The sequence below is a fragment of the Macrotis lagotis genome, chromosome X, assembly GCF_037893015.1.
Source record: "Macrotis lagotis isolate mMagLag1 chromosome X, bilby.v1.9.chrom.fasta, whole genome shotgun sequence".
In the NCBI taxonomy this organism is placed as follows: Eukaryota; Metazoa; Chordata; class Mammalia; order Peramelemorphia; family Peramelidae; genus Macrotis; species Macrotis lagotis.
In genome coordinates, this window is record NC_133666.1 from 553,040,043 (window position 1) to 553,052,294 (window position 12,252).

At 33.7% G+C, this 12,252-nt stretch overlaps 1 protein-coding gene across 4 annotated transcripts in view; it reads right to left on the reverse strand.

Moving 5' to 3' along the window:
* Positions 1–12,252, reverse strand: part of STK3 (serine/threonine kinase 3) — a 511,742-nt gene that overhangs the window by 337,249 nt on the left and 162,241 nt on the right. For all 4 annotated transcript variants that reach the window (XM_074200516.1, XM_074200514.1, XM_074200515.1 and 1 more), the window contains 2 exons: positions 9,855–10,019; positions 8,293–8,460 (listed from right to left, as the gene is read on the reverse strand). In XM_074200516.1, coding sequence (XP_074056617.1) covers positions 8,293–8,460; positions 9,855–10,019 — 333 coding nt within the window. The remainder of the gene's footprint in view (positions 1–8,292; positions 8,461–9,854; positions 10,020–12,252) is intronic.

Genomic DNA, 12,252 nt, shown 5'->3' on the forward strand with positions numbered 1-12,252 from the left:
TCTGACCTCAGATACTTAATAATTGCCTAACTGTGTGACCATGGGCAAGTCACTTAACCCCATTGCCTTAAATAATTTTTTTTAAAAAAGAATTGATTGTACAGCATGAGAGACACTGGCACATGACTGCTGAGCATGGTGTGCTTTCATCAGTGAGGGTGTTGCACTCTATGAGGAAGGCAGGATTGAAGCAGCTCAGGTGTTCACATGAACTATTTGGGCTTGCTCATATTGATCTGATCAGCCATAATGGGACACACTGTATGTAATTTGTCTCAATCATAGTGATGTTATTTTGGTTGTCTTCTATAATGAAGGGACAAGAGTCAACCTACCAACCAACCAACCATGATGGATAATTAAGAGAAAGTATAGAATGACATCATTGGTTTCCATTCTATTTTTGAGAAGTGTCAGAATAATTATCACATTATTAACAAAGATAACTACTGAAAAGTAGACATGACTGCTGCTTTTCAAAGGCTGGTCCAATAGAGTAAAATTTCATTTTTTACAAGAGTGGAGAAAGCAGCAAGTATTTATTGAAATAAAGTAAAAATTCTGTGGGGCAAGAAATCACTTTATCTTAGCACAATCCTGATTTGGGGAACAGCAAATTTCAAAGGTTTCAGGGAAACCAAAGTCTACATGGAAATTTGACCCAAGAGAAGCTGAAAGATTCCAAGGACAATATCCCGAAAAAGAAAAAAAAATCATTCCAATATGAAAATAAAAGCAGTATACAAATATGACTCCATAGGAAATTGAAAAAAAAATGAATTCAAATTGTAAATACAATTAAAGAAGATAAAGCAAATTAGGACAGGTAACCAAGGACAAATACAAAAGAATTCTCCAAACACTAGTTTAGAAGAGGCTAAGGCAAGTCATGAATGATAAAGATAACCAAACTGGGAGAAGGTTGGGGAGGTGTTAGCTATTGGTAGCAAACCAAATTTCAAAAAAAGAGAAGCCTATTAATCATGATGGGTAATACAATAATAATGGATGTCAGAAGGCACAACTAATCAATTGTTATATCTGTTTCTGTTTATTTTCTTTAAAAAAATGCTTTTTTGGATTAGAAATGATTAACAAAGTCTAAATAAATAAGGAGATAGTAAGAAAGCACCTAGCTATGACTTAATTAACTATGAAACTTAATGAGCATAATGACTTAATGAACTACATACTGAAATACTGGGGGGGTGTTGCAAGGTTGATTGTTGAGTCCTTATTTGGAAAAATGGTAGAGATGGAGATGATAAAAGAATGGAGAATGCAAATGTTTCCCTTTTTTTTAAATGGGGAAAAAATACTATCCAAAATCATTAAACCAAGATGCCTGACTTTGCTTTAGCACAGTGCATGGCAAACAATAAGAGATAAATACATACTTGTACTGGTTTCTAGGAAAGTTCTAGAATGTGTTATTATTAAAGGAATGATATTTAAGTTTATAAAAAGGTAAATGGTCATCACTAAGAGTCATAATTGCTGATCTTATCAGATTAATTTCACTTCCTTTTTTAACAGTTGCTTGGCAGGTAAAGCCATGAGAATGTTGTAATATTAACACAAATATATTTGAGCAAAGTATTTGATAAAGTGCCTCCTACCATCCTTATGGTTAGGTCAGAATGATGTATAATAAGTCACAGCAGTTATGTGGATTCAGGATTGGTGGAAGATCTAAACTGAAAAGTAATAACTTGTAAGTCAATGTCACCTTAGAAAGAAGTCTAGTAAACTGGTTCAGGGATCTATCCTTATAAAGGTAGTGTTCAAAATTATTATTGACATAAGGCATAAATAAATGTGCATCAAGTCTGCAAACAAAACAAAGTAAAAAAAGGGTTAACTATAAAGGTGGATGACAAAGCTAGGAGCCCCAAAAAGTTTCTAAAAGTTGACAATTCTACTCAATTATTGGTATCATATTCTAGTTAGAGAATGACAAACTGGAGCTCATTAAAAACAAGAAAATTAGAATGGAGAAGAGTTTAAAGATAATGTCATACAAGGAACTTAAAAGGAACTGAAGAGGCTTATTCTAAAATCAGAAAAATATGTAACAGGTTCTGTTATTTCCTTCTGAAATTATTATTTCTGCACAGTTGTTTGCATTTTTTCTCTTCCATTAGAATGGGAACTCTGTGAGAGCAGAAATTACCTTTTCCCCCAGCAAACAGCATAGTAGCACAAAATAAGTATTTAATAAATACTTGTTGATTGATTTCTCGCAAATAAGTAATTACCATGGGAATCCTGGCTCAAGTCATCAAAATATATCCCTTCTTCCTTTCACAGCCAACCTAGACAATCATTTAAACTGTCTCCATTTTTCCACATCCTTCTGGGTTCTCAAACTCTTGAAACATTCTTTCTCACTTATGTCACCTGAAATTGTTCTTTCTAATTCTTTCTAATTAATCTCAAAAGTTAAAATTACTAGGTTCATCCTTAAAACTTTTGATACTGTTGGCCATCCCCTTTCTCAGCTCCCATGGTATATCCACACATCTGATTGTTTCTTCTCAATCTCCTTTCCTGGATCTTTATCTTCTGCTCACAAAGAATATTCTCTAAAATTCTGTCCTAGGACCTTTCTCTTCTCTCTTTTAGATGATCATTTTAGACAGACTCATTCAACAATCATTTATTGATTATCATGTACAAGATGCCATTTAAATATTTGGAGTATAAAAGTAAAAAAAAATTTTCTCTGTCCTAAAAAGTTAACTATTGTTCTAATTCAGAGAAAACATGTTCACAAAGTAATTGAAAATATACAAAGTATACAATGTGAAATTATACATGAAATTAAGGGCTAAATCATGTAATACTGAATATATTTTAGAGTCAAAGGTTTTGAAGGATTCTGGATATTCCCAAAACCCCTCCAAGATGAACAAAAAATATGTAATTATTCACTGCAGGGAAGCCAGGTTAGGCAAGTCCCATTTTCAATAAATATTTATTAAGTATCTACTTTATTTATTTAGTAAATATTTATTAAGTATCTACTATGTGCCAGGCACATGTGATGGGGATATAAATCATAAATGAAACACTTCCTGCCCTCAAATCACATTCTATTTGGGGGAAATAACATATCAAGATAAAATTAAATACAAATATATACAAAATTATTTCTGAAGGAAAGGTTCAGGTTTCATACAGAGGGCAATTTGCTGACAGCAGAATAGGGCTTAAAGTGATCACAACAAAAAGAGAGGTATGACTTCATGAGGCAAAGTGCAGGAGAGAGGGACAGAGTTGACAGGAAAGACAAGAGGGTAGGAGGAGGATAGGGAGGCAAAGGGAAGACCTTTCTGCTTGCTTAGGCAGTCAATACTCAAAATACCACCAGGTATTCTGAGTAAAGATACTGAACAATAAGCAGCATACCTTTTAGAGTAGCAATGGTAAAATGATTTGATGATTAATTCCTCATGAAAATGTGACAGGGGAGGGAAGTGGCACACACTTACCAGGGGAAGGTTGCTTCCCGCATGAATGATCTTTCCAAAAGTCACCATCTGACAATATTATAAGAACTACAAACAGCTTTGTATGTAACCACTTTTGTTTAATTATTCTATTTTTCAAGTTCATATCGAAAATGAGTATTACCAGATTCCAACTTCCATTTACTTCCAGCTTCATTTCACATTTCTCCCACAAATCTTCCCTCTTTCTCCAAGCTTACCTATTTCTGTTGAGGGTACAAGCATCTCTTCATTGGCAAATTTGCATCCTTGGTTATCCCTGCCTCTACACCCTCACCCAATCAGAGTCCAAAGTTTATTAGATCCTCCTTCCACAAACATTCCCCATTCATTCAGATTCTTTTCACTCACAATGTTATCAGGGCTGAGACCATTATCACCTCTTATGCAGACTATTTCAATAAGCTTCTAATCAGTCTCCCTGTTTTTAGTCTCTCATCTCCCATCAAGTCTTCAGAGTTGTCAAATTAGCACTATTAAGGTTCAAGTCTGACTATTTCACTGCTCAAAAAATCTTTAAAGCCTGCTACTTCTTCTGGAATAAAATAGAAACTCTTAAGTCAACCATCTAATTACCTACCAGAAACCATTTTAAATTATTTTCACACCTTTCTTTCAAGACTTAATTGACATTATTCTCTCTTTAATCATTCTAGCCAATCTAGCCTATTACTCATCTCTCACATTTGGCAGGTTAGCTATCAGATGAAGCAGCTTGGTCTAATGGGTAGAGTCTAATGGTACAGTAGTTCAAGTGCTGAGCTTGGAATCAGGAAGGCCTGACTTTAAACCACACCTCAGATTCTTCCTAGCAGTGTAACCTTGGGCAAGTCATTTACCCTTTCTCAAGTTCAGTTCATTACCTGTAAAATGGGAATGATAAGAAGCTCTATCTCACAGGTTGGCTATGAGGATCAATGAGATAAAGCATTTTACAAAATGCTCAAAACCATATATAAATGCTAGTTATTATTAACATATGTAAAAGGCCTTGCAACATATTATCTTCTCACTTCCAACTCTTTCTTAGAAGGTCCTTAGCTTCAGGGGAGTTCAGATATCACCTGCTGATCAGTCTTTCCGGCTATTACTGTTAATTTTACTCTCTCTCTTTTTCTTCAGATTGTCTTATATTTATTATTATGATGATGATCTTTGTCCTTCATTCTTGAAGAAGACTATGACATCAGGAAGGTGTTGCCAAGATAAGCACATGAATTGGACTTGAGTGAGAGGATGGTATGCTATGCTACCAGTCTCCCATTCTTCTCCAGAGCCATCTGAGTCCAGTGACCAGATATGAATCAGGACAACTGAAGATGGGGCTCATAGAGCTAGTAAGTGTTCAAATGTTTGAGGCTAGATTTGAACTCAGGTCCTCCTGACTCCAGGGCTGGTGCTCTATTTATCTGTGTATATGTTATATTATCCCTAAATAGAATAGAAGCTCCCTGAGGGCAGGAACTATTTTGTATTTACTTTTATGTCTCCATTATATAGCACAGTATCCTTGTACCTAAATAAATATTTATTGAACTGGCTGCTTCTGCTGAAGACAGAACTAGAGTAAAGGATAAAGGCTGCAAAAGGTAGATTTCTACTTGTAAGTTACAATTTCCTAAAAAAATCAAAACTATCCAAGAGTAGAATATACTACCTTAAGTATTTTTAAACTGTCAGGTGGAGACTAGTTGTCCACTTGTAGACAATTTTATTAAGGGATTTGTTGAACTGAGATATATCATAGCATAGCAGACAGAAAGACAGAAAGGTGGTCTTAAAGTTAGGAAGATCTGAGCTTAAGTACCATTTCCAATATATGCTAGCTGACTGACCCTAGGCATATGACTGAGCTTCTCACTGCTTCTCACAGGCAATTCCCCAAAATTTCAAATCATAGAGTGACTACCAATCTGATCTGCTAAATGTAGGTTTCCTTATAATAACAGGGTATTTCTTACATCAATGAAGTCACAGGTCTAGTTTCCCTCTCCCCGTACCCAACAAGAAAATGTTGGATGAGATGGTCTGTATAGTCCTTTCTAATTCTGAGTTTCTGAAAATATCTTGCAGGGATTGCCAGACAGGAAAGACTTCAAGTAGCATTGAATTTGGAAGGAGAAGGAGGAAAGAGAAGATAGAATCTCTACTCACAATTTCATCATTATACCTCATTGAAAAAAAAAACTCAGCTGAGGTAGTTACTTAATTAGTTCCAAGTAATTAGTAGAAATGAAATTTCCAGTAAAATTATGAAAGGACCATAATAAAGCCATCTGTTCTAGGGCTTGGAGATTTGTATTATGCTATTTTCTTGGCTACAGTCAATGAAATCTAACTTTTGAAAGAATTTAAACACATAAAACCATTTCTTGTTAAGTCAATCTATTTGTCATGTCTTTTTTCTACAATTTTCTGTCCTTTTTTATTCCATTTATCTGTTCTATTCCCATAGAGTTCCTTCTAATCCATCCAATCTCTTATAATCCTCTTAACTGATGCCACCCTCCCCACCCCAAGCATATAAACTTCTTCCTATTTTCTTTTTTTTTAAAGCAACTAGAGCCACTAGAGGGCAACAAGCTCACAAGGATAAATGTTCTCAATATAAATTAAGATATCCAGATACATGAAAGAAATATTTCAACACTTATGTTTTAGTACTTTCGTAACACTCATCATACTTAAAAATACAAGGCATATATATACTACAATTAATCTCAGACAATAGGGTATATAACTTTCTTATAGAATAAAGAAAGTAATTCTTGTTTTCTTGATAAGCAGTAGCCATAGACTAGTAGTAGCTTAGTTATGATAGGGTTTTTTTTTTTAACTATTTTGTGGCGAGAACTGCTTGAATCTTACTCTCATCGTATTTGGCTCAAAGAGAGAATAATACATAGACTTAATTGGGTTTAAAAACTTATCTTACCCTTTTAGATATTGGGAGGGAAAAGAAGGGGGGAGGGAGGAGGAGGAACTGATAGAAGGGAGGGAAAGAAAGGGGAAAAAGGAAATGGAAAAGAAAATGGAGTGAGGGCTGATAGAAGTGGAGGAACAGATTAGGGAGACAATATTCAGAAGCAAAACACTGTTGAATAGGGTATAGGGTAAAAGAGAGAAAAAAGTAAACAGAAGGGAAACAGTATGAAGGGCAACAGAGAGTAATTATAAAGTTAGGTGTGAATGGGAAAAATTCTCCCATAAAATGAAAGTGGATAACAGAATAAATTAAAAACCAGAATCCTACAATATGCTATTTACAAGAAACACTTTTGAAGCTAAGAGATATAGAGAGTAAAAATAAAAGACTAGAGCAGAATATATTATACTTCAGCTGCAGTGAAAAATAGCAATCTTTAGCAATCTTCATCTCAAAGTAATTGCAAAAATAGATCTCATTAAAAAGGATAAGCAAGAAAACTACTTTCTTTTAAAAGGTACCAAGGACAATGAAGTAATTTCAATACTAAACATGTATGCACCAAGTAGCAGAGTATCCAAATTCTTGGAGAAGTTAAATGAGTTACAGGAAGACACAGAAAGCAAAACTATAGTGATAAGGGACCTCAATCTCCCTTTCTCAGAATTAGATAAATCTAACCATAAAATAAACCAGAAGAAAATTTAAAAGTGAATAGAATGTTAGAAAAAATGATAGACCTCTGGATAAAACTGAATGGGGACAGAAAGGAACGTACATTTTTCCTATGGTACATGACACCTACATAAAAACTGACTATGTATTAGGGCATAAAAATACAGAAAGGCAGAAATATTAAATGCATCCTTTTCAGATTAAGATGCAATAAAAATCACATGAAATAAAGGGCCCTAGAGAAAGATATCTAAAATTAATTGGAAACTAAATAATTTAAAAGAACAAGTGGATCAAACCACAAATCATAAAAATAATTAATTTCATCCAAGCCAATGACAATAAGGAGACAACACACTAAAATTTGTGGGATACAGCAAAAGCAATTATTAGGGGAAATTTCATGTCTCTCAATGCTTACAAGAATAAAATAAGAGAAAGGGGAGATCAAGGAATTGAGCATGCAACTAAAAAAACTAGAGACAGAACAAATTATAAACTCCCAATTAAATACAAAATTAGAAAGTCTGAAAATCAAAGGAGAAATTAATAAAATCAAAAATAAGAAAACTATTTTAGTAATAAATAAAAAATAAGAATTGGTTTTATGAAAAAATAGATAAACTTTTGGTTAATTTGATCTTAAAAAAAAAAAAACCAAATTACCAGTTTCAAAAATTCACAAAGGTAAATTCTCTACAAATGAGGAGGAAATTAAAGTAATACTTCAGAACTATTCTGCTCAACTTGCAAACAAATAAATTTTACAATCTACATGAAATGGATAAAAATTTACAAAAATATAAGCTTCCCAGGTTAAAAGAAGAAGAAATCAAAAACTTAAAATATTTTAGCATTTTTTTTCTCCACTTTAAAATCTTACCTTACTTTGGAAGTATCTACTAGAATTATCAAGGACCTGGATCCACTATTCACATTAACTCCTATGCATATGCAGAGTCTTACTCCCTCCATGATCAAGCTCACCACTGATTAAAGAATAATCATAGCAATTTAGACACATAAGTTTAATTGACTAGAATCAAAATCCCCTAAAAATTCTTCCCAAACTACTTAAGAGTAATTTATAGCTTCTTCTTCTCTGAAACATATTTAGAGAGACATTACAAAATGATAACACATAACATTAACATTTTACGAAGCAAACCATTATCTTACCCTCATTGGATGTATATCAGCATAAGGTGGTTTTCCTTCAGCCATTTCTATAGATGTGATACCAAGGGACCAGATGTCTGCTACACAATTATAACCAATTTCTTGAATTACTTCAGGAGCCATCCAAAATGGAGTTCCAATAACAGTATTGCGTTTTGCCATTGTATCCTATAAGAGCATTACATAAAAATAATTCGAAATTATACAGTGGAGCATTTCAATAAGGATCTGAGAACATTCATTTAAGTGCCATAGCTTATGCCTGAAGTTAAACATCACCATACTGATTTTTACAACTATTTCAAAACATAAGATTTAGAGCTAGAAGAGACTTCTGAAGTCATCTTCGCCAAGCCCTCAATTTATTGATGAATAAAAATGAAGACCTACAGAGATAAAATCACTTGCCCAAGGACAAATAAATAACTAGAGTAAAAATCAGAATTCAAACACTACTCTAAAGCCAGTGTTCCTTCCACATCTTCTAATGATAACCTAAAATGTTAATCCTGAAATAAAGCACCTCTCCATACATGTGATTGTTTTAGAAGTTAAGCTACATTATAACCCTACATGATTATAATATAACAGTAATAAAGACTAAGGAAATGATAACTATATGTGTCTATTTTCTGGACAATTTAGCATCTGAATGACAAAATAATGATATCATATCGAGGAGTATATGGAAAAAAATACATGAAAAAAAGAAAAAGAAAGAAAAAAGTAAAAAGAGCAAAATAAAAGCAGCAGCAACACCAAGATTCTGGGTTTTTTCCCTTTGAAAACATTAAACTTAGTGTCCATTTGTTTCATAAAAAGTTATGATAAATCTTTGTCAATATTTCTTTGCCTGAGATTTATAGGCACTGAAGCAAGTCATCATTACTTTAGTTTCTAACTCCTGTAAATATCATTTTATATCTATTTAAAACAAAATGTTTAATTTAAGAAATTCTAAAATCCTGTATTAACAGGATGAAAAAGAGAGTTACAAGTAAACTCAGAGGTTATTTAACTTAAACCTCTATCCAATTCATGAATCATGTCTAGAATAGTCTCAATAACTGGTCAGGAAAGCCTCTCCTTGAACATTTGTAAGAACAACAAACTAACTTCAGGTAGTAGGTAATTCAGGCAATTATTCTTTTAATTAAGTTGAAAACTATCTCCATCTGCCTTCCTCCTATAAGTAAAATGGCTTCATGGTGTCTCCAAAATCAAGTTTAATCACTCTTTAACATGGTAGTTTTTGAAAATTTAAAAAAAAATATCAAGCCCTTCCTAAGATACACTTTCTTTTATCCTTTAAGAAAAAAAACTAAGGGGTGAGTGATATAATGAAAAGAAGGCTGAATTGGGGATCAAAAAACCCTGGATTTAAATCTCAGTTATGGTATTTACTACTGGCCTGACCAAGACTTAGTCTTGCTGAGACTGTTTCTTCCTCCATAAAATGGAGACAATACTTACATTTTCCTCTTCAAAAAGTTAAAGAAATGAGTTATTGTCATAATAGCAGTATAAAATGCCTTCTCCCAAACAGTTCCTATTATACTTACTGTTAATTGCCCAGCAACTCCAAAATCTGCTAATTTTGCATGCCCTTCTGTGTTGAGGAGAATGTTTCCTGCCTTTATATCTCGATGTATTTTTCTCATGAAGTGCAAATATTCAAGTCCTTTCAAAGTGGATTTAAGAATAGTTGCAATTTCATCTTCAGTTAACTGGAAAGCAGTAAAAATAGGTTAAATTTTTAATGCTGGAAAAATTTTAATATAACCACAAAGTCAGATAAACTCTAATTAGAGAACTTGATTTATAATTTTTTTCTTTTAATCATGAAGATTATAGGAAAAAAAATAATCCCCAAATCTTTCCCTTTCCCTCACTATTCTCTTATTCTTCACCATTATCAAAACATAATTTTCCATCAAATAGATGGATTAATCTGCCTTGTTTTGAAAAGTAAGCACAACAAATACTTGCCTTATCAATTATATTAATAAGTTACAAAATTTCTCTTAGACTGTTCACCTGTTATCAAATACAAAAGGTAGCTGTAGTGCAACTTTCCTCATTTTACAGTATAGCTTTTAATGAACTTATATTCTTTATTTCCTTTGCTATCTGTCATCTTCCTTATCTGTAGACAGCAGGCCATAATGGAAGGGCAAAAAATTAAGTTTTGATAAAAAGGAGCAAATCAGAATTATCAGATTACTGTACTCCTGAAAGAAGAATGAAGATTTCATCCAGAAACTGTTGATCTTGCTACCTGTGAACTATAACTTAAAAAATTCCTATATTCTATTCCAAGAAGCTGATGGGGATAAAAGGGAAAGACTAAAAAGTCTTGCTTTGGGTAGGGGTCATATATATATATATATATATATGTATATATATATATATATATATATATATATATATATATATAGGCTTAGCTTGGTGCATTTTTTAAGTTTTAGTATGAGTGTGAAGTTTTTAATTTCTATGTGCAATTCCACAATCCAAAGAGTGATTCTTCCTCTTTGCCCAATGAAAGTCTAATACTTACAAGATGGTCAGATTTCATCTTTTATGTGAAATTAATTCTCAACCTGCTTCCCTTCTAATGAAATAGAGAGGCTTAGTGAGCCTACTTCTGGGTAAGAGTGACTAGGAGACTGCTGCTTTCTGATTTTAGGGAGCCTTCTGGTTGGCTGTGGGGCCAGAGAAGTTCATAACTGAGGAGCTAAGCAGAAGTGAGTTTTCATACAAAGGGATCAATATGCTGTTCTCTTGGCCCAGGAGGACAGAGGTTCAAATCCAGCCTCAGATACTTGACCCATACTAGTTGTGTGTGACTTTGGACAAGTCACTTAACCCTGATTGTCTCACATACAAGATCATCTCCAGTTGTCCTGATTCATATCTGGCCACTGGATCCAGGTGATTCTGGAGGAGAAAGTGAGCCTGGTGATTTGGCACAGCCTCCCCTCACTCAAATTCAATTCACGTGCTAGTCATAGCATCACCTCCATGATGTTGTGGTCTTCTTTGAAAATGAAGGACAAGAGGGCAGCTAGGTGGCACAGTGGAGCACTGGCCCTGGGGTCAGGAAGATTTGCATTCAAATCTGACCTCAGACACTTAACAATTACCTAGCTGTGTGACCTTGGGCAAGTCACTTAACCCCATTGCCTTGCAAAAATTTTTAAAAAGGGAGGCTAGGTGGTGCAGTGGATAGAGCACCAGCCCTGGAGTCAGGAGTACCTGAGTTCAAATCCGGCCTCAGACACTTAATAATTACCTAGCTGTGTGGCCTTGGGCAAGCCACTTAACCCCCTTGCCTTGCAAAAAAAAAAAAAAATTTAAAAAAAAAAAGAAAATGAAGGCCAAACATTATGCCCTAGTTGAGAATCAATTTTTTATAAAGGAACAGTTGGGAAATAAAGATATTCCACTCAGAAATCACCAGTGATCTATGGTACCTAACTACTCTAAAATTCTGTTCAGGGCCTTTGAATGTAACATGAAATGATAACATACAAAATGAGTGTATTTCCATGTGTTCACATGTTTATATTTTCAACCCTCTTTTTTGGTTTAGATATTGTTTCATGTGATTCCTGTGCCCTTCATTCTTCTCTCTCTCTCTCTCTCTCTCTCTCGCTCTCTCTCTCTCTCTCTCGCTCTCTCTCTCTCTCTCTCTCTCTATATATATATATATATATATATATATATATATATAGTTCTTTACAATCCATTATTAGAAGTAGGAAGTTTTATACTCTCCTCTTTTCTTCTTAGTGGGTTTTTTTCTCTCAAGATCATCAAAAAGAACAAAAGATAAAGGGTCCCTCTTTATCTTATTTACCTTTCCCTATGACCTTTGGAAATAGTATAATCTAAAGAAACATATGTTTCTTCTCCCCCATTAAAATATTAACACTATCATTGTTTAGCTGTTTCCTTAAT